The sequence below is a fragment of the Mus caroli genome, unplaced genomic scaffold, assembly GCF_978045245.1.
Source record: "Mus caroli unplaced genomic scaffold, Mus_caroli_1 scaffold_2, whole genome shotgun sequence".
Lineage (NCBI taxonomy): Eukaryota > Metazoa > Chordata > Mammalia > Rodentia > Muridae > Mus > Mus caroli.
Window position 1 is genome coordinate 1,274,571 of NW_028227257.1, and position 22,062 is coordinate 1,296,632.

Genomic DNA, 22,062 nt, shown 5'->3' on the forward strand with positions numbered 1-22,062 from the left:
AGCCTGTGGTGCATCTTCTTGATTGACAATTGCTGTGGGTGGGCTCACCTCACTGTGGGTGGTGCCACTCCTGGGCTGGTGGTACTGCTATAAAAAAAGCAGGTTGAGCCGGATGTGGTGGCACACACCTTTAATCCCAGCACTTGGGAGGCAGAGGCAGGCAGATTTCTGAGTTCGAGGCCAGCCTGGTCTACAAAGTGAGTTCCAGGACAGCCAGGGCTGTACAGAGAAACCCTGTCTCGAAAAACCAAAAAAAAAAAAAAAAAAAAAAAAAAAGGCAGGTTGAGCAAGCCATGAGGAACAAAAACAGTAAGAAATGTTCCTCCATGGCTTCTCCATCACCGGTACCCGCCTTGCTTAAGTTATTGCCCTGAGTTCCTTCAATGATGGATTGTCACCTGGAAGTGTCAAGAGAAAACCCTTTCCTCCCTAAACTGATTTTGGTCATGTTTTACCACAACAAAAGAAACCCTAACTCAGACACTGGATATAAAGTTATATGGTGGTGCTATCTTTGCTGGGTATAAAAGAGTTGATGCTTTCTCTGCAGGTAGAAAGATAGCTCAGCATATGTGAGACCCTAGGTCTAATCCCCAGCTTGACTAAAATAGAATGAAAACCTGGAGTGCATATTGCATAAAGCACCCAAAGTGGGTGAACAAGGGCTGGGCTGGGGACAGCTAATAAAAAGCATGGTAGCACTGCAGAGGCATGGCTGGGAAGGGGCAAGACTGGGTTAAGTGGGGAATGGGGAGCATCAAGAAGCAAGCTCCTGGCAAGTGGGCAGGGAGCAGCTGACCAGGGAGGGGACCAGCCTAAGGCCGGCTTGGGGGCAGTGGGCGTGTCTTGATGAGGGTGTGATTAAACTGGGCGTGGCCTGTCCATGGTTTGAACTCAAGGCCACTGGGGGGGGGAGTTCGGGGGCGGGGCAAGCGGGCGGGCAGTTGGCTGGGGGGCGGCGGGTAACGGAGGGGCGTGGCCCAAAAGGGGTGGGGTTACCGTTGTGGGCGGGATTACGCAGGCGCACTGCTCCTGAGGTACTCAGCGGTTTCCCTCCCCCAACGGCGCGCCCGCGGTGGCCGGCGCGTCGTCTGCGGAGGCCGCGACCCCGCCTCGCCGCCCGCCCGCGTCTGCGTCGCCGTCCCCGCGCCCGCGCCCCGCCGTTGGGCCGCGCCGCGCCGGCATGTCGGGCCCCGGGCCGCGGGAGCCGCCGCCTGAGGCAGGCGCGACGGGCGGCGAGGCGGGCCCCGAGGGCGCGGGCGGCGGGGACGCGGCGCTGGGAGAGCCGGGGCTGAGCTTCACGACCACCGACCTGAGCCTGGTGGAGATGACGGAAGTGGAGTACACGCAGCTGCAGCACATCCTCTACTCGCACATGGAGGCGGCGGACGGCGAGCTCGAGGCGCGCCTGGGCTCCGCGCTGCTGGCCGGCCCGGGCGCGGGCTCGGGCGCGGCGGGCTCGCTGGCGCCGGCGCCGCCCGTGTACCCAGTGCTGTGCCCGCCGCTGGCGGCCGACGCGCCGTGCCTGGGCCACGTCGACTTCCAGGAGCTGCGTATGATGCTGCTGGGCGAGGCGGGCGCGGCGGAGAAGACGCCCGGCGGTGCGGACGGGACGCGGACGCGGGCGGACGGCGCGGCCAAGGAAGGCGCGGGCGGTGCGGGGCCCGACGGCGCACCCGAGGCCCGGGCCAAGCCGACCGTACGCGTCCGTCTGGAGGACCGCTTCAACAGTATGCCGGCCGAGCCGCCTGTGCCGCGCGGTGCTGAGCCCGCCGAGTCGGGCGTGGCGCTCAACAAGTGCGTGCGGGGCGCAGGCGCGGGGGCGTCGGGGAAGGAGGGGCCTGATCGCAGAGCTGGTGCAGGCTGGTGGGGTCAGTCCTTCTGGGCATCTGCCTCATCTGGGTGGATACCTGAAGGGCTCCAGCAGGGCCACCTGTTGGTTCGGGGAGGATATCTGGACCGGATCAGCAGGGCTGTTTGCGGTGTCTGCGTGTACACAAGGGCCAGGGCAGGTCTTGTACTTGCGAGGGCCAGTGTAAAGGGGCAGGCAGTCTGGGTACTAGATAGAGGTCTGAGGCCGGTCTGTTCTAAATCACCTGAAGGTGATCTGGAAGGTGCACTCTATACAAGTGCAAGTGCTAGGTGGCAATTCTAAGGAGTACCTTGGAGCTTGTGAACTTTCGGTCTGTCTCTGCACCCCCAAAAGGAGAGGAAGAGGTCTAGGTTCCCTTTGCTCCTGTCTCCCTCCTGAGTGACATGGGAAGCTGCTAAGCCTCTGGTGCAGATTTGGGATAGAGCTTACAGATGTGGACTTGTGGGGAAAGGAGAGAATTTTAAGATTAAGCTGAAATGTGTGGCGACTCCTGGCCCACTTAAGTGTCCTCCCAGGTAGCTGTTGAAGACACTGACTCCGCAGTTTTCCACGCTGGCTGTCCTGGTCTTTGCCCATCCTTGACAGATTTTAAGGATGACAGATTGGTATCCGGGAGTGCTGCAGGCAGGGAGGAGACAATGGACTTCACCAGCGCCATGGGCCAGTGGATCATTTGCCATGTCTAGGACCATTTGAGAATCAGGGCAGAGTCTAGCATGACGAGTGAATGGGTAATGGCAATGCTTTGGGAGCCTCTCTGCCACTTATTCCTCAGGTTTCTGGGTTTTCTTTTGTCTTGGCAGTTTGGTAACTCTTATTCGACATCCATCTGAATTAATGAATGTTCCTCTTCACCAGCAACAAAACAAATGTACGACCTTAGTGAAAAATAAAACTGCTGCTGCCACTACTGCTTTGCAGTTCACCTACCCACTGTTTACAAGTGCCTGCTCCACTGGTGGGAATGCCAGCCTTGCACAGACGCAGGTAGAGCTTCTTCATTTGTGTTAAATGCAGAGCTCGTAGGTTAGTGTGATCTTGTCCCAGGATTTTTGTTTTTAAGTACCTCTTGGTGACCTTTTTAAGTTGAAATATTCATATTGTTAGGAGCTACTAAGACACCTAATAACAGGGTTGGAGAGATGGCTCCGTGGTTACGATCTAATATAAGATCTATTCTAATATAAGATCCTAGGTCGTTCCCATCTCATAACTGCCTGTTAACTTCAGCTTTTGGAGGAACACCTATAGTCATGTGCATAAACTCACACATACACAGTTCAAAGCTTTTTTTTTTAAAGGTGAAAGTTTTTCAGAAAATTTGAGCATAATTCTGTTGCATTTTGCTCATTATGTAAAGAGCTGATATTGATAAAATTCCTATTACTTATTTTTTTTCCAGAGTTCTAGTAACTCATGCTCTATACTGGAAGCTGCCAAGCACCAGGATATTGGACTGCCTAGAGCATTTTCTTTCTGTTACCAGCAAGAGATTGAGTCCACCAAACAGACAGGAGGTAGTAGAAACAAAGCCTTGCCAGAGCAGGTTTGGATTAAAGTGGGAGGTAAGTGTCCTCCCCTTAACCTGCAGGGGGCTTGGTGGGTGGAGTCAGAAATCTTAGCGGTTCACCCTGCACTCCTCATTCTCAGTAATCTCTTTGAACTCTTCTGAGTTTTGAACATCAGAGTTGACCCAAATTTGGACATTTTGAATTTGGGAGCATTTTCTTAACAGTAAAACAAGGACAGACTTATGGCTTTTGTTTGTTTTGTTTCACTTTTTGGAACAGGGTTTCTCTATGTAACCCTAGCTACACAGACCAGGCTGTCCTTGAACTCTGAGATCTACGTCCTCTGCCTCTGGAGTTCTGGGATTAAAGATGTGTACCACTGCTGCCCATGGGATTAAGCATGTGTGCCCCACTGCCCACCTGCAGCTTATTTCATACTTTGGGTGATGATTGGGTCTGAAATCAGCAGAGAGCTTGGAGGAGAAAGAAAAGCACTGTGTCATGGGAACGGCAGGGCTTAGCAGAGAGAGGGTCTCTGGTGTAAAGAAGCAGTATAGATAGATGAACATTAAGATGGGCCTTGTGCCTACAATGGAGGCCAAGGACGAAAGCACCAGAGCTTCTGAATTCTTTTCTCTGTCTTTCTCCCCCCCCCCCCCAACCCAAGACAGTGTTTCTCTGTGCAGTCCTGGCTGTCTTGGAACTCTGTAGACCAGGCTGGTCTCGAACTCAGAAATCTGCCTGCCTTTGCCTCCCAAATGCTGGGATTACAGGCATGTGCCACCACTGCCTGGCCCCTTTTCTCTGTCTCTTAAAATGTTATCCAGAGCTGGTATTAAGGACCCTTGGCCTTTTGTAGCTTGTGGGAGAGGCTATCACCTGCCCCTCTTTTTGTTTGAGTGAATTTGTCTTATTTCTGTTCTATGTGCACAATAAAGTATAAAAACTGTGATTTTTTTTTGTTTTGCGTTTTTGTGGACTTACTTTAGCCTGAGAACATATTTAACTATGAACCACTTAAGTTTTGTTCTTGTGTGAGATAAAGTATCAGTTATCATATTAGAATAATTCGATATGAAGAAAATATTTTTTGGTAAAAATATATAATACATTCTTTTCCATCCTAAGTTCTAGAAAAAGAAATCAATGTCTCTGTTTGTACATTCACGTTGACTAAAAGGGAGGAATGGGGGTTTTAGTTCAGTGGTGGTAGAGCACTTAAGACCCTGAGCTCCAAATAAAAAGAGGGAGAAGCTGGCATAGTTGTGTTGGTTGCATGGCACTCAGAAGGGGAGTTTCAATCAAAGTTTGCAGTGTGCTGTAGGATTAGAGCTCACTGCCCAGAGTCTCTGACATCACAGCTTCTTATTTCTTTAATTCCTAGTTGATAGTGTTAGAATATTGGATTGAAATGCAAAGCATGTATGTACATGGACAAGTACATACAGACACACATGGGAAAAAAACAGAACCGAATGGTGCACATCTGTAGTCTCAGTACTTAGAAGGATCAGGAATTCACAGATATCCTCAGCTATATTGTGAGTTAAGGCAAATTGGGATTCATCAGACTCTTGGTCAGAAAAAAACAAGCCTAAACAAGATGCCAAAGATATTCAACATTAATTGGGATAAAGTTAAGAATAAAAAACTAAATGGCCGCTTTTTTCTTCTTTTGCAAAGAAGAAGCGCTATGTAAACAAGCAATCAATAAGAGGAATCGGAGTAGAATCCGCCAGCTGGACACAAGCGTGGAGCGAAGAGCCCTTGGAGAGATTCAGAATGTAGGCGAAGGCTCTTCAACATCACAGGGCACCTGGCAGTCTTCAGAGTCCTCACAGTCAAACCTGGGGGAGCAGACGCAGAGTGGACCCCAGGGAGGAAGGTCTCAGCGACGGGAGAGGCATAACCGAATGGAACGAGATAGAAGGTAATGGTGGGCTGTCAGCTCCACGCATCATGCACAGTTGTTTGCGTTTGCTGACTTTTGTGATACTCACCCTCTGTTTGGAGGGAGCCTTACAAACAGCCCCTAGACTCTGTCGTCTCTGATGGGCTCATGCTCTGACTGACTACATGGCATAGGACCTCCTAATTGATTACTCTGATGGCATGCTCTGAAGCCACCAATGAGGCCATCGTACAGGAAGGGTCATCAGAGACTATATTGGTGCCCATCACATGATAGTCGCTATCACACTCTAAATACCAGACTCCCAGTGTGAGGTCCTGTGGGCCTCCTCACTAATCTCTCCAAGCCCAGGTTCCCAGACAAGTGAAAGGCCAGCCTTGTCAGCGGGTGCGTAAGGAGAGGAGAGCCCTGGGCCTTCAGGTTAGTTGGCATGGTAGATGAGGTAGCTTTATATTGTTTTGGGGAAGACAGGTGTGGAGACACACATTTGTGACTGTAGTATTTAGGAGGTACACTGCCCTGATGAAGTTGGATAGCCTCAAGTTTGAGGACAGTCTGGGATGTATAGTGAATTCTAAGCCAGTCTTAAGTAGCAAGACACTGCATCCAAAAAAAAAAGAAAAAGAAAAAAAGAATGTTGAGAAAGAGGAGGTTAAAACTGTTACTGCAGTGAGTTTCCTTGAGTTTTATTTGTGCTCCTCAGGGTAGTATAAAGGTTGTAAATTTTTTCTCTATGGAAGCTGGAATTATTTTGTTTTGTTTGAGATGTTTAGCCCTGGCTGTCATGGAACTAGCTCTCTAGACTAGACTGGCCTCGAAGCCGCAGAAATCTACCTGCTTTTTCCTCCTGAGTGCTGGGAGGTGTGCGCTACCACTACCCTGCTGAAGTTGGGTTTTTATTATGATGCTCAATAATAATAACCAATTTGGTTACTTATGATTATTTCATGTCTGTTTTTAACTCAGTAATAATAGTACTTTATTTATTTTTATTTTATGTATTTTGGTATTTTGCCTGCATTTATGTCTGAATGAGGGTGTCAGATTCCCTGGAACAAGAATTACAGACAGTTGTGAGCTGCTATGTGGGTGCTGGGAATTGAACCCAGGTCCTCTGGAAGAACAGCCAGTGCTCTTACCTGCTGAGCCATCTCTCCAGCACTGAATAATAGTATTTAATGAGATAGTATTCAGTTATTGAAGTCCCATTATTGAATGTTGAGCCAAGGTGATTTATTGCTTTTTAGAGGGATGTATTAAAACTGGGTAGATCCTTTCTTCTTTTTTGTTATTTAAAAAAATTTTTTCTTGATACAGTGTCTGTCTGTAGCATGTATGTCTGCATACTACTTGTATGCCTGTGGAGGCCAGAAGAGGGTATTGGATTCTAACTGAGTCTTGAAGTATGGATGTGGGTGCTAGGAATTGAACCTGGGTCCTCTGGAAGAGGAGCTAGCCCCTGGGCCTTCTCTCCAGCTGTGTTCCCTCTCTTTAAATTTAAGATTTATTTATATACTTTTTTATGTGTGAGTGTTTTGCCCACATGTATGTATGTGCACCATGTATGTACCTGGTGTTGCTGTGAAGATCCTGGAGGACTGCAATTACAAATGGTTGGGAGTCATTATGTGGGTGTGGTGATCAAATTTGAGTCTTCTGCAAAACATGCTCTTTTTGTTGTTGTTGTTGTGGTTTTTGTTTTTGTTTTGAGACAGGGATTCTCTCAATAGCCCTGACTGTCCTGGAACTCCCTTTGTAGACCAGGCTGGCCTCGAACTCAGAAATCCGCCTGCCTCTGCCTCCCAAGTGCTGGGATTAAAGGTGTACACCACTACGCCTGGTGCAAAACATGCTCTTAATTGCTGAGTGTCTCTCCAGCCCCGTTGTGATCTTCTTTGAGGCAGGGTTTCCTTCTACAGCCCAGGCATTTTTCTTGTTATATCTATACACAGGTCATGTTATACCTGAGAGACTTCACTTAGCCTACTGTATAGCAAGTTCTGCTCACCCTGATGTGTGCTGAGTGACCACAATTAGGATAGCTGCTCTATTGAGTTCTCAACAACTCCTTGTGTAATGGCTTCCAATGAGTTAGTGTTTCTTGAGGTTTCTCGTCTGTAGGATAAGGTTGCTACCTATCACAGTCTTGAGGTCAGAACGACCTGAGCTCCTAGGAAAGGAGTTTGGGCTCTCAACCAGAAGTCAGAGCACATCCAGCGAGTGCCAGTTACCATTGACTCTGCTGTATGTGGGTGAGGATGTGTAAAGTGAGCAGTACTGTTGTTTAACTGTTTGTGTCAGCACAGAGGGCTTTATTACTGTATATGATATGTAAAGCTTAAAACAGGGTATGACAATTCATTCAAGAAGTTTTTTTTTTCAGTGCTGGTGTTAGAAGTCAGGACCCCAGGGTACAGTAGGCAAGCATCCTACTATTGAGCTTCATCCCCAGCCCAAGCGCTAAATTTTCTTTTAAAAAGGGGGGAGGAGGGGACAAGTTTGTTTTTATGAGACAGGGCCTTATTACATAGCCCAGGCTGGCCTTGAATTTATGATTCTTCTGTCTCACTCTGAGGTGCTGTGTTAGAGGTGTGTAGTACCATCATGGCCCACTCATTTTGAAAGCTATGCATGTTTCTGAGTACATGTTTCTATACCTGGTAAGCAAGTCAGGATCCCTGAGTAATAATGTGGCTCTGGGTTCAGCACCCAGCACTGCAAGGAAAGAAAAATTAAATAATGAAAAAATATTTACCCAGAAAAAGTGCACACAGAATTTTGATTCTGAGTTCAGATATTTGCAGTCATCCCAGATATAGAGAACTTGGCCATGAGAAGTAAACAGAGAAAGTATAGGGACCCAGAGGCCATCAGGCATTGCAGGTGCTCCGGGGACCATGGGCAGCAATAGCCTCAGTGCTCAGGGCAAAGGCCCTCTGTGCATTCTGCTTTCTTTGAGTGAGTGATGAACTCTGTTGCTCCTGCACTTCACCAACCGCCCCGTATGACTGCTGTGGATTTTGACTGCAGGCGCAGAATCCGCATTTGCTGTGATGAGCTGAATCTTTTAGTTCCATTCTGCAATGCGGAGACAGATAAAGCAACAACCCTTCAGTGGACCACAGCATTCCTGAAGTACATTCAGGAAAGACATGGGGACTCTCTTAAAAAGGTGAGTATTCATGAAATGGACTTCGGTATTCCTGAGTTTGCTCAGTGAAGATGGGGATTCTCTCGATGTGACTGGGCAGGTGGGCAGAGCTTGAGAATTTTGTTCTAGTTGTCAGTGTTGCCTTTGATCCCTCTTCCTAGACTGCACTGGGTATCCTGGGCTCTGAGGTCAAATGTAAAGTCCAGTATGAAGGGAGTTCTCCCTGTTGATGTCACTTACTGAAGTCATAGTCACAACTCAGATTGCTTATGAAGTATACGACTGTTAAGTGTCAAATACCATATTGTACCTGTGTGCACTGTCTGTTATGTTGGGTCTGAAACATTCAGGATATGATGTTTTCCTCTCAGAACTTGGTAAGGACAGCAGATGTAGTTTAGTGGCAGAGTACTTACCTAGTGTTTGTGAAGCCACAAGAAAGGAAAAAAAAAAGAAAGCTTTGAAAGAAATGAAAGCAAGAATAGCAAAAAAGACATGGGTGTGGGGGGTGCAGATAAATGCCAAATCAGGACTTCTGGTTCAGAAGGAAAATTATTAGATTTTTGTGGTGTGTTTAACCAGACCAGGCTGAGCCTTTGAAACCCATACACTCTGGTTTCTTGGGGACTGCTGGCACTCTGTTCCTTTCCTTTCACACATGGGCTGTAATGGCTGGCCAGCCCTCCTGGTTTTGCTAGGACAGCTTGGTTTGGGAGTTGGCTTAGCCCTGGGATGCAATGGAAGAAAGGGAGCAATTGTGGGTTGGTTCTATGCTGCAATTAGGAGACCCCAATGCCAGGTTTTGATATCTGAATTCTAGTGGTCATAACCTGTAGCCTTTGTCCCTCAGGGTAATAAGGCCTTAGAGAAGTAAGTGAAGCCCTGGTGTATCAGCATTTTCTAGAGGATCAGAACTGGTAGAGAAAAGAGGGATTTATTAGAATGGTTTATAGACTTCGGTCTGGCTAATCCGGCAATGGTGTTTACCAGTGAAAGGCCCAAGAATGTTCAGAACACACTGGAATCCAAAAGAAGTAGGCTCTAATGCCGCAAAGAAATGGAATTGCCAGCCAGAGCAAGCAGGCCAAGAGCAAGCTTCCACCTTTGATGTACTTTGCATAGGCTGCCAGCAGAAAGAAGGCCTAGCCCATATTAAAGGTGAATCGTCTCACCTCAAAAGATTTGGATTAAAAATGGGTCTTCCCACTTGAAATGATTTAATTAAGAGAGAGAAGAAAAAAAAGCCCTCACAGGAGTGCCCAGCTGTTTGGGTTTTAGTTAATTCCAGACATAGTCAAGGTGAAACCAAGAACAGCCAATGCAATTCCACCTCTTGTCATCTCGCCATACAATCATCTCCTTATGTCATGCTTAATTTCCAAATGAAACAATAACCAGGTCATAATTACACCTAACATGATACAACTATTCCCAAGTACAATTGCAAACACATTACATATTTAACCATGTCATAATTATACCTACCGTGATAAAAGTTCCTAATACAAACACATTATAAATTTAGAATTGGTGATAATGTCCCTTGAAGGGCATCCTTTTAGTATTTCAAACTTAAATATGATAACCACTGATATTCTTATAATTGATTTTATATTACATGATAAAGAAATTAAGAGAAGAAAACACAAATATTTCTACAGACATTTTTAACAAAATATGACAAAAATACTCATGCCAGCTATAATCTTCATTTCTGCAACTGGTCACATGTCTTAGCTAGTATTTATAATCAGCTTCCTCTACTACCCATTCTATATTTCCTCCAGTGTTCAGTTACCCTTGTAAAAGGCTGTAAGTCTGTCTGGGGAAGGACTGAAAAAGGCTAACAGTAAAATCAGGTACTTACTTTATCAGGGTCCTTCCTCAGGAGAACCTGGTTATCCTTCATTCAAGGGGTTCTGGGTCTGCAGAGTGGCTCATGTCTGGAAATTGGTACATGGACCAAGAGTCCATTTTTCCACAATCCAGTGTAGCCTTTCATTTGAGAATTTTTCCACTTAGGTAGATCAAAGAAAAATGTAGTTTCTTACCTATTTCATGCCTAGAGACACTATGATTATCCCATACCAAAGACCTGTGCTGACCATTACAAGTCAGGCCATTATAGACATTGTTTTGTCTATGATGCCCATTATAACTGTGGTTAGCCTGCCTTTGTTGATTGAGTGCTGCCACCTGGCTCCTGTTCCTGCAGGCCTCAAACCCACTGCATTTAATTTAACCCAGCTGAGCAGCAGCACCTCTGGCACTAGGTCTGGCACAGGGAAAGGGTGACAACAAAGCTTCCAGCATGCTGGTGCTCTCACTGTTGTGCATTGGTGCAGGAGCATGCCTTCTGGGCCTTCCCTTGTGGAGAATTAGGTTTTACACAGCGTACCCACTCTAGCATTGCAATTTCCCTGACCCTTAAAATTCTTACATCAACACTAAGCCAAGGGATAGCAAGCATCTCCAAGTCCTTCCACATTAAACCTAGAATCTTCATTCAGAGGGCCCTTATCAATAACCTTAACCTTATCTAATAAACTACCCACCATTATCCTGCATCCTTAAAATCCAGGAATATTTCCTGGATTTTATATTCCAGACATATATTCCCCAGACATCTGCTGGAATGAACTAGCAAATTCATTATGCTCTCCATTATTGTAGTCCACCTTCCAGTGAACTACACACACTCTCCTGTAGGAGCCTGCTTAGCTTTAAGTCTGGTTATAGGTCTAAAAGCAGCTGTTAGTGGCTCTGAGGGACATCAGTATTGTCTTGCCTAGCATTTCCTTTAGACAAAGTCACTGCTGGTTTAGCATACAATGAACAATTAATTTCCTCAGTTAAAGGTGGAAAAGACAATCTTTCCAGGAGTTGAGGTCTGAGTTCATTTTCGAAGGGCAGAGACTACTTCAGGTGAGATAAACCCTTGAGAATCTGAGAGTTCAACGTTCTCGGCTTCAGTAGGTTCCTCCCATGCATCCCTATCCCAAGTTACAGGATCCCACTCTACCAATTAATGCCCTTACTTTAATCACTGACACCCTCTGAGGCTGGGACTTGAATTTTTGCCATAATTCAGCCAACCTTATAGTGAGGACTTCGATTTGATTTTCTGCAACTTGGGCTCTGTGGCTGCTGGAGAGAAGACTCTCTTCCAGGGCACACTTAGAAACCTTTAGACTGTTTATGTGCACATGAAGCCAGTCAATTTTATCACTAAGTTCATTGTTCTCCTCCACTGTATGCTGAGATGTTAGACGTTGGGTAATATTATCACAGAGCTCATTCTTTTCCTTTGTCAATTTATCCAGAGATGCTAGGAACAAGCAACCAGCATCTGCATTTCCCTTATTTTTTCCCCCCACAAATTGTTGAAAGTTTTGTATACAGAATCATTAAATCTATTGCCACTCATAATTGGTGAATCGGGAAAATCCAATGCATTTGTCTCCTTCAGTTTGTAAAATAGTTGACATCATGGACTTTCAGTGCTCTCTGAGCTTCCAGGAGAGGTGTCAGTAATTTATCCAGCTGAGTAGCAACATCTTCCAACACTAAAGGTTTGGCACAAGGAAAGGGGAACAAGAAAGGTCTTCGGGAGGCAGAGGCAGGCGGATTTCTGAGTTCGAGGCCAGCCTGGTCTACAAAGTGAGTTCCAGGACAGCCAGGGCTACACAGAGAAACCCTGTCTTGAAAAACCAAAAAAAAAAAAAAAATTAATAAATAAAGAAAGGTCTTCAAATGTGCTGGTGCCCCCTATGGCTTCAGTAACTGTAGGTGTTGGCAAATTGAGAAGCCTATTCCAGATACTTTAAAAATCTGCCCTTAGACTTCTGTTGTTCCAGAACCACTTCTGGTACCAAAATCTGCATTACTCAGGGTTTTCTTTTTTTTTTTTTTTTTTTGGTTTTTTGAGACAGGGTTTCTCTGTATAGCCCTGGCTGTCCTGGAACTCACTTTGTAAACCAGGCTGGCCTCGAACTCAGAAATCCACCTGCCTCTGCCTCCCGAGTGCTGGGATTAAAGGCGTGCGCCACCACGCCCGGCTTACTCAGGGTTTTCTAGAGGAACAACACAACCTTATAGAATGGGTCTCCATATAATATTATATAGACATATATAAAGGGGATTTATTAGAATGGCTTACAGCCTGTGGTCCAGCTAGTCCTACCCTGGCTGTCTACCAACAGAAGGTCCAACATTCCAGTAGTTTTTCAGTTGATGAGGTCTCAGCTTATCTTCAGTACACACTGGAATCCTGAAGAAATAGGCTGTAATGCCAGTGAAGACAGACTTGGAAGTGAGAGAGCAACTTCCTTCTTCCAAGCAGTAAGCAGGTGTGGCCCAGGTTAAAGGTGGATATTCCCACCTCAGTGATTTAGTTAGGAAAAAAAATCCCTCACAGATGTGCCCAGGTGCTTAATTCCAGATGTTGTCAAGTTGACAACCAAGAATAGCCATCACACCTGGGTACTGATTTGTGCCATGTTGTGTGGAGCCCAGCAGGAATGTGCTGGAAATAGGTTCAGATGGCACAACAGACCTGGAGCCTTGGCAAGGGCACCTGAGAGGCCTCCAGGGAGCCAGCCACACTGAACTGCACCTTGCCATCCTTGTCTTTGTCCCTTTCTGTCACTTGTGTCTGAGTGGCATTTACCTCTGTACAATGTATTGTTGCTGAGCTTTTTTTTTAAGTACACCTGGAGTGCATGTAGAGTGGTGTTTACTCTAATTGGATCTTTATGGTTATTGATAACATTTGCTAGAATAGAACTGCTGGTCTGTCTTACAATAAAGCTTTACTATTTGTTAAAAAGACTTAGTGTTTGGCTTTGTGTACCTATTTGTGGTAAACTGTTGATATAATCCAGTTCAAAAAATGTTTATAATATTTTGAATACAATCTTAATTATATGCTCAAAAAAATGAGGCTTTTAAAACTAAGGGCTTTTTTTTTTTACATTATTTCCCCCTTACCTTTCCCTCTAAGCCTCCTATATATACCTCTCTGTTCTCTTTGAAATTCATGGTCTCTTTTTTTTATAACTGTTACATGTGTATGTATGTATGTGAATGTATATATGTATGTATGTGTGTATATAATATATAAATTTCTAAGTATAACTTACTTAATCTGTATAATATCATTTGTGTATATGTTTTCAGGGCTGAACAACTTTCTGACTCTTTTTTTGTTTTGTTTTGTTTTGTTTTTCGAGACAGGGTTTCTCTGTATAGCCCTGGCTATCCTGGAACTCACTTTGTAGACCAGACTGGCCTCGAACTCAGAAATCCATCTGCCTCTGCCTCCCAAGTGCTGGGATTAAAGGTATGCACCACCACGCCCGGCTGACTTTCTACCTTTTATTTGCATGTATATTCTTGTTCTTTAGGATTCAGTAATAAGAGTTCACTCAGCAGTTGTAATATAATAGGCACCTACTCCAGATTCTAAGGTGGAGAGGAGGGCTCCTGGTGGTTCAGAGGGAAATAGGAGACAGTACACAGTGAGTGCCATGGGGTGGAGGCCCCCATAGGCCAGTAGGACTGCAGGGGAGCTTTGGATTTTAGGATATGCAGGCCAGGGAGCTGAAGTTCCACAGGTTTTCAAGTGGGATTGGCATATGTCATGGCTGAGGAGACTGGAGTGCCTGCAGCTATACTTCTAGAGTTGGAGGGAACACAGGATTGGCAGCCAGAGTGCAGTGGTTCCAGGGTCTTCCTGAGGACCAGGATCCTGAGAGGATTTTGGATGGAGAAGACACATGGTTAGACCACATTTCATATTCATTACTTGCTCCTGGGTTCTGGTCGAAGGCTGCAGCTGTAGCTCTGGAGACAGATTTGGCCAGAGGGCAGGGGAGGGAGTAGCCAGCAATACTCAGCATTGCTGTGGGGAACGGAGTGTGAGACACAATGGAAAGGTTTAGGGATGGCTTGCAGCCCATCTTGGGTTGGGCATGCTGAGTTTTCAGGTCTATGGCAGAAGAGTTATGATGTAGATAGATGACCACCGCATAGCTGAGATCACAAGCATCTGTAGGGCCAAGAATACCTGTGCCATTACCTAACCTCAGCAGATGTGTTGCTACTTCATCCATACATATACTACAAATGATATTATACAGATTCAGTAAGTTTTACTTAGGAATTTATATATTATCACACACACACATATACATTCACATACATATATATATGTACATATATTATGTGTATGAATATTTTGCCTGCAAGTTTGTCTGTGAACTGTACGTGACTGTGGTTCCCATGGAGGCTAGAAGAGGGCTTTTGAATCTCCTAGAACTAGATTTAAGATGGTTGGGAACAGCTGTGTTGGTGCTGGGAATTGAACCTGGGTCCTCTGGAAGACCAGCCAGTGCTCTTAATAACTGAGCTCCCTCTCTCCCCATACACACATTTTAGACACAAATACAGGCTTCTATCTTCATCCAGAACTTTTTCTAGATAGATCTTGTCATAACAGCTCCACAGAGCTGGTGACAGAGTCACTCAGTTTTACTGACGCTTCTGTAAGAATTCTTAAAATGATTTGTGGAAGTTTTTGTTTTGTTCATCCAATTTCTTCCTCTAATCCCATTGTCTAGCCATGGCTCATGTACTGTGTTTGATTCTACCCCTCAGTCTAAGCAACTACAATCCCACCACCCCTGAGGTTTGAAGAGATCTATCTGGCCAGTGGTCTGTAGATTTGGGTCACTAGTGGTTATTTTTAAATTTCAGACTTAGTTATTACTTTTAAAATTAATAGTAATTTTTAAATTTCAGACATAGATATCACAAGACCCCATCCAGGCCTGGTCAGTTTCCTAGGTTGCTTCTGTGTGTGTGAATGATTTTTGTAGTGAATTACAGATGCCATCTTATACCTAAGTGATGGGCTTTTTCTCTCCCTCAGTGACACAGATATAGACCAGATTAAAAGTAAATAGGGGCAGGTTTATTAGGCGCTGCTCCTGAAGATCTGGGCTGAGGAAGTTGTGCACCCAGGCTAGGATGGGGATCAGCCATAAGCTGGGTTGTGCCCACATATGGTCAAGAGCTGAGCACTTCGGTGGGTATTTGGGTGGCTGACAGCATCAGGGGAGGAGGTTGCAACAGCTGCCAAGAATGTGGAACTGGGTTCTTGGAGCCATTTCTTTGATTGAGTTTTTCAGTACAGGTGGGGTTGGGGGAAGGAGAGTAGAAGGGGTTTCCCAGTTTGAGTAGGATTCCAGCCTAAACATCCCAACCTTTTTAAGTTTAGGGGTGCTGGTTTAGATCTGGCTATTTCATGCTGGCAAGGGACAATGTGGGGGTGGGAGTAGGAGGGGGAGTTGAGAGTCTGTGGGCTGGTTATGGGTGTAAGAGCATTTAGATAACTGGCATCCTGGTGACTCGAAAATCCATCCCTGGAGGAAGAAGAGAAGGCCAGGAGCTAGAAGAAAAGACAGATTAGTACCATCGGCTCTGACTGGAGCTAGCCGTGCAAGGAGTGAAGACTTCCAGAAAGAGTGGAATGGAGAGAATTCTTCAGTTTGTGGAGTGACTCAATATGGGTCTCCACCAGGCCAGACGTACTTGATGTAGTAGCAGCACCTCCCAGGAAAATGCAGATGCCACCCTTACCAGCTGCGAGGAGGTCAAGGGGCTCTGTAGTTAAGTTTTGCAGGGCCGTTGAAGCTTATGAGAATCCTTTTTCTTTTTCTTTTTTTCTTTCTTTTTTTTTTTTTTTTTTTTTTTTTAATTTTTCGAGACAGGGTTTCTCTGTGTAGCCCTGGATGTCCTGGAACTCACTCTGTAGACCAGGCTGGCCTCGAACTCAGAAATCCACCTGCCTCTGCCTCCCAAGTGCTGGGATTAAAGGTGTGCACCACCACTGCCCGGCTATGAGAATTTTTTTAAGTTTATAAAAAGATAAGTTTTAGACATGTTAGTATTATCACTGTAATCTGTACTGAACTCCATGCATAAGTAGAGAAGGCAGTAGACTCATACCTTTGTGTCAGAGTAGAGGCTTGGGAAATGATTTTGGGTTAAAAGCATGAACATTATTTTTATTATTATTATTATTATTTTATTTATATGACTACACTGTAGCTGTCTTGAGACACACCAGAAGAGTTCATCAGATCCCATTACAGATGGTTGTGGACCACCATGTGGTTGCTGGGAATTGAACTCAGGACTTCTGGAAGAGCAGTCAGTGCTCTTAACTGCTGAGCCATCCCTTCAGCCCAAATTTTTTTTTTAAAATAATTTACTTATTTTTATTTTATGTACATTGGTGTTTTGACTGCATGTGTGTCTGTGTGAGGATGTTGGATCCCTCTGGAACAGGAGTTACAGACAGTTGTGGGCTGCCACGTGGTTACTGGGAATTGAACCTTGGTCCTCTGGAATTGTAGCCAGTGCTTTTAACCCCTGAGCCATCTCTCCAGCCCTGCATGAACATTTTTTAAGGTGAGCTCAGGGAAGATAAATCTTCTTTTTTTTTTTGACTTTTTTGAGACAGGGTTTCTCTGTGTAGCCCTGGCTGTCCTGGCACTCACTTTGTATACCAGACTGGCCTCGAACTCAGAAATCCGCCTGCCTCTGCCTCCCGAGTGCTGGGATTAAAGGCGTGCGCCACCACGCCCGGTTTGATAAATCTTCTGTGGAGCAGAAGGGGCAAACGCTTGCTTGGTCTTGATTTTTAGTTTGACTACAAACTGTGAAAAGGGGCTTTTTCTCTCTATCCAGAACACTGGATACATGTAAATTTAGCACAATGAGAAGTCTCTTTTAAGTCTATACTTTAAAGGCAACAAAAAGAAATTTAAAATCTTGAGCTTGTGACTATGATAATAGCAGTACTATACAGGAGCTAGAATAAGTTTATCAGAACTCCATTGATTAGAGTTAAAACTTTGACCCTTTGAAGTCTTGATATACAGTAATATTATGAGGGGAAGAAGTCAGAAGTATTTGTCATCCCTTTGCCACCGGGCGTCACATTTTCACTGTGAAGCTTTCACTTCTGACCTTCCTAGCTTGGATTTACCAGCCTCACGCTCAGCTCTCCAGTGTTTGCCTTTTGCACACTGTCTTACATAAGCAGAGTGCTGTGGTCAAGATTGGCATGTGGAGCTTTAGTGAGCACTGTAACCTGGCACTGTTGATGTTTGTATTTTGCTTCTTGTCCCAGTAATACCCATCTCCACAGCGATTTCCCTGGCCACTGGTAACATTTCATTGTAGTGTGAAAGGCTGTTAGGGATTTGTGGCTATAAACTTCAGCAAAATGTTCAAGGCTGCTGAGCCTCCTCTGGCTCCCTCTTTACAGAAGTCTCTTCCTCATCCATCACAACTCCCACTTGCCATCCCATGGCTCATCTGCTCTCCCTTCCTCTTGTCACCAAGGGAGACCTCTTTGCTACGAAGTCACACCGTTACCTGGTTACTCCCAGACTATATCCTGCCACACAGGGCTTGACCCCAGGCCTTCTAACTGAATAAAAATTGCTGCGATTTCTCATAGTGTTCTGGGGAACTCTGTGGGTCTGTTGCCCTCTGATGGCACTACCCTGCTCTTTGCCCTGCTTGCTGTTAGCTGAGAAACACCCTCTGCACCCTCTCAGCTTAGCCCTCCTCTCAGGTCTCAGGTATGCTTCCAGAAGCTTCTCATTGCTCCTCCCAGCATGCAGCCAGACAGGGGCCCAGGTAGGTCCTGGAGGCATCCCTTGGCTTTCTGCACTCTTTTAGGACATCACCTCTTGGGGGTCTTCTCAGTCTGTCTTCTCAACTTAGTTATGGGGTGCACCTGGCTCAGACTGGGATCCTGGACCTGAACAGCCAAGGCAGATGGACAGTGTGCCCTTTGTGTGCAGTGCCCCCTGTTTGGGTAGACAGTGGTATATGTTCCTGAGTCCTAAGTTCCTCCATCATCCTTTCCAGTCTAGATTCAGCCTTGTGCACCCAGGGTAGGGAAGACGCACCTAGCAAAGACTGCACCCAGTCTTTTTGAGTACCATCTTCCTTGCAGAGGTTCTGAGGCCCTCATGGAAAGACTCCTGAGGATCTAATCTACCATTGACAACTGGCAGCCCTTGCCCTGTCTGCCTACCAATAAATGCTCTGCCCCATGCTCTGGTTTGCATAAACCAGAATCTGCTGTATTATGTGCATGATGGAGAATGTCCATTTAACTGCGTCCTTTATGATCTCATCCAAGTACAGCCCCTGCTGCAAAACAGACCCACACAAGGTAAGTGTCATTCATGCAGCCTGTGGGGTTGCGCTGCCTGGGTGCACTGGGGAGCTGAACCCTCTCTACCACTGACTTCAGCAGATGTTGGGGTCCATGTGGAGTTGATATAGCAGGTAATAAACACAACTTTCCCAAGAAGAGGAAAGACTGGCGGGCATTGGATGGGTTCCGCAGTGTGAATAAAGAACCTAGCAGCTAGAGCAATTGCTGAGGCTCGTATAGAGCCCTTTGCAACAGCACAGCCTATACCTAGGGGTTCTGGGGTTGGGACATGCAGCTTAATGACTACAGGTTTCCAAAGGTCCTTTGGGGAACATGGTTGGCACAGATGCAGCAGTAGGCAAGCAAGAGAGTCATACTTTTCAAACACTCCTGGGGAAACTGCTGTTCGTTGTAGAAGTTTCCCCCCTTTAGAACATGCCACCAGAAGTATCTGCCTGCCACCCAACAAGCACCTGTGGCTTGTGTGTCACTGAGTGGCCAAAACTATGGTGATTTGTTCTAAAAAAAAGTATTTTATACAAAATATCCCTGTACTCTTTGTCCTGATCTGTGCCTACGTTGCCTATTTACTGTTCTGGGTGGCTCCTAACTAAGGGCCATGCTCCAGCTTCCTTGGTTTATTCTGTATGCATTAGTTGTGGTTTTGGTTTTTATTTTGGTTTGGTTTGGTTTGGTTCTTTTAGTTGTATTTTGCTCTACTCATTCTTCTTCTGTCCTTCCTGAATTAAAATTTTTGTCCTCTAGTCTGTTCCTAGTGGGCACATTTGAAGTAAACATTCCTTTTCTCCTTTTTATTGGAGTTAGGAGACAAGACCTCATACTACATGTAGTACAGGTTGGCCTCAGACTCTTTGTAGCTGAGGTTGACTTTGAACTTCTGATCTTCCTACCTCTAGTTCTCAAGTGCCAGAATTACAGGCATATGCCACTACACCCAGTTTATGTTGGTGATTAAACCTGGCACATGAGTACCCTCTCAACTCCACCTTCCTCTCAGGTCTTAGGTCTCCTCCCAGAAGCCTTTAGTTGCTGTTCCCATAGTGTTGAGCCAGAGATGGGCCCAGGTGGGTCCTCAGGACATTCCTCGGCTTTCTGCCCTGGCTTCAAGAACATCTCTCTCCTGGGGGGCCAAGGATATAACAGTATTGGAAAACTTGCACAGCCATGGACTTGACCCCCAGTGCTGGAAAACAAAACTAAACACTAAGATACCACTGTCAAATTATTAGGAAAGAAAAATAACCAGTGTTAGGAAAGGTCGGGAGGAATTCTAACACTTGTGTGTGCCCTGTTGGTAGACGTGGTGTAGCTACCATGGAGAACAGTTGACAGTTCTCAGAAAAGAATTACCACATGACCCAGAAATTCCCACGCAGAGTATAAAAAAATCCCAAGAGAGTGAAAAGACGCAAACTGACATTTGGCTCTGAGCATTCATGGCGGCAGTGCTTAACGGAGTGGACAAGCATTATGGACACCCACGGCAGTGTTCCACCATGAGAAGGATTGACATTCTGGCACCTGTTCTGTGGACACCCTTTGACAAGCTGAATGAGATAAGCCGGTCACCAGTGTGAGGTGCCTGGAGAGGTCAGACTCAGAGATGGAAACTGGTGTGTCCCAGGGCAGGCAGTGGGATGCCATGGTTAATGAGGACAGAGCTGCTGTTTGGAATGATAAGAGACATTTTGGAACTCTTCTGGTTTAGTGAATGTACTTTATGCCTTGGAATTTTTAACTTGCGAGTGATGAAACCATTATATATTTATTTGGTAAATATATTTACCAAAGCAAAAAGCATACAAACCCTAGATTTATTAATTTCTAAATGTATAAAAATGGGGAATAGAACACTGAAGGCCCACATCCCTGAGCCCAGCCTAAGAGTTCGTTCACTACCTTCTCACTTCAGGGAGTTAGAACATTTCTTAACATTTTCTCTCATTTGTGGATGGCCATCCCCCATGCCTCTACTCACAGGTCTCTATTGTGTGCTTCAATTGAGACCCAAATATTTGTCCCCCTTTCCTCTCAGGGTCAGTTATCTTGTAGGAATTCCCACATTCTGCATTTCACAAAGTTATGGAAATGGTTATCTTCTAGAGTAGCCTTCCCCCAATGCTTGGGTCATCAGACTTCGTAGCTATCTGGTGACACTGGGGCCAACCCTGTGTTTAGGGAGCTGGCCTTGCCTAGCCTTTAGATATAACGCTTTTTAAAAGGCAGGGAGAGCTTGGGTGAGCAATCAGAGACTTAGCAGCTGGCAGGGAGCTGCTTTTGGTCTATTCAGAGCAACCTCAGGGACTGCACCTGTCTCTTGGCTGACCAGGAATCCTCTCCAGTGTATGTGAAGAGATAGCCACCAACCTGGACACTTAACAAATGGTGATTTATTGGGAAATGTAAAAAATAAAAATAACACATACAACATAACTGTACTAGAGGGATTAGTGTACATGTCTGTGATACCTTGGAAGACTGTACTTTGAATAGTTTACATGCCTCTTAATTTCAGTCTCTTGTACTTTTGAAACTAGCAGCATTGATATCTTTGAACTCAATGCATTAACAATCACTTCTTGACTTTAGGAATTTGAGAGCGTGTTTTGCGGTAAAACTGGCAGAAGGCTAAAGCTGACCAGACCCGAATCCCTGGTGACCTGCCCTGCACAGGGCAGTCTGCAGAGCAGCCCTGCCATGGAGATCAAGTGACTGGACTGACCCAGGACCTGGGAGAGAACCGCCGTTCCTGCGGCATCATGCACATGCCTGCCATCCCGGAGTTCAGCTCTGAGTCCTCGAGAGGGATGTGGCTCCAGTTGTGGGACTCCAGTAAGGACTTTGAGAGCACATTTTGTGAAAGTATTTATCTAAACAAAATACTTACCCACTAATGTCCGATGACCATTTGAGGATGAAGACATCTTGATAATTAGTAATTTTTCAATTACCTGTCCGACACCATCATGTGTTCTTAACATGATAACTTTTAAAAAATTAACATCCTTGGTAATTTCTTGAGTCTCGAGACTAAAGAAAACATTGCCGTTTACTTATTTTGTTTACATTTTAAATGTGCCCCTTTAGCAATTGGAAGAAGGTAAATTGTTCTTAACTAGAAGAGGTTTGGAAACTTTATTTCATTTGTTCTGTCCCCCCCTATTTCCAGTCTCATGGTACTCTATTGGAAAATGCAGTGCCATTTTAAAACTTTGCTAAGAATTTTCCAGAGACTTCTTTTAAAGCTCCTTTTGCCCATAAACATTTTCGCAGTACATTGCTTTAATGCCCACATTTCCATATTGTGAGGCAGTGCTTTATGTGTAATAAACTGTATGTTTGGAACAAAGG

General features: G+C 45.4%; 1 protein-coding gene across 2 annotated transcripts; it reads left to right on the forward strand.

Moving 5' to 3' along the window:
• Positions 1-1,168: 1,168 nt before the first annotated feature.
• On the forward strand, positions 1,169-21,977 carry Tcfl5 (transcription factor like 5). Of its 2 annotated transcripts, none has more exons than XM_021155712.2 (6): positions 1,169-1,797; positions 2,677-2,860; positions 3,276-3,438; positions 5,071-5,314; positions 8,327-8,468; positions 21,301-21,977. In XM_021155712.2, exons 1-6 carry the CDS (start codon positions 1,184-1,186, stop codon positions 21,421-21,423), a joined length of 1,470 nt encoding a protein of 489 aa, XP_021011371.1. In that variant the 5' UTR covers positions 1,169-1,183; the 3' UTR covers positions 21,424-21,977. The 2 variants fall into 2 exon arrangements, with proteins under 2 accessions (XP_021011371.1, XP_021011370.1); XM_021155711.3 differs by having other exon boundaries at positions 5,068-5,314; positions 21,301-21,976.
• The last annotated feature ends 85 nt before the right edge of the window (positions 21,978-22,062 follow it).

Coding starts and splice junctions, on each gene's coding strand:
- Tcfl5 (XM_021155711.3), top strand. CDS start 1,184: ATGTCGGGCCCCGGGCCGCGGGAGCCGCCGCCTGAGGCAGGCGCGACG. Junction 1,798..2,676: donor TCGGGCGTGGCGCTCAACAA/GTGCGTGCGGGG, acceptor TTGTCTTGGCAG/TTTGGTAACTCTTATTCGAC. Junction 2,861..3,275: donor CCAGCCTTGCACAGACGCAG/GTAGAGCTTCTT, acceptor TTTTTTTTCCAG/AGTTCTAGTAACTCATGCTC.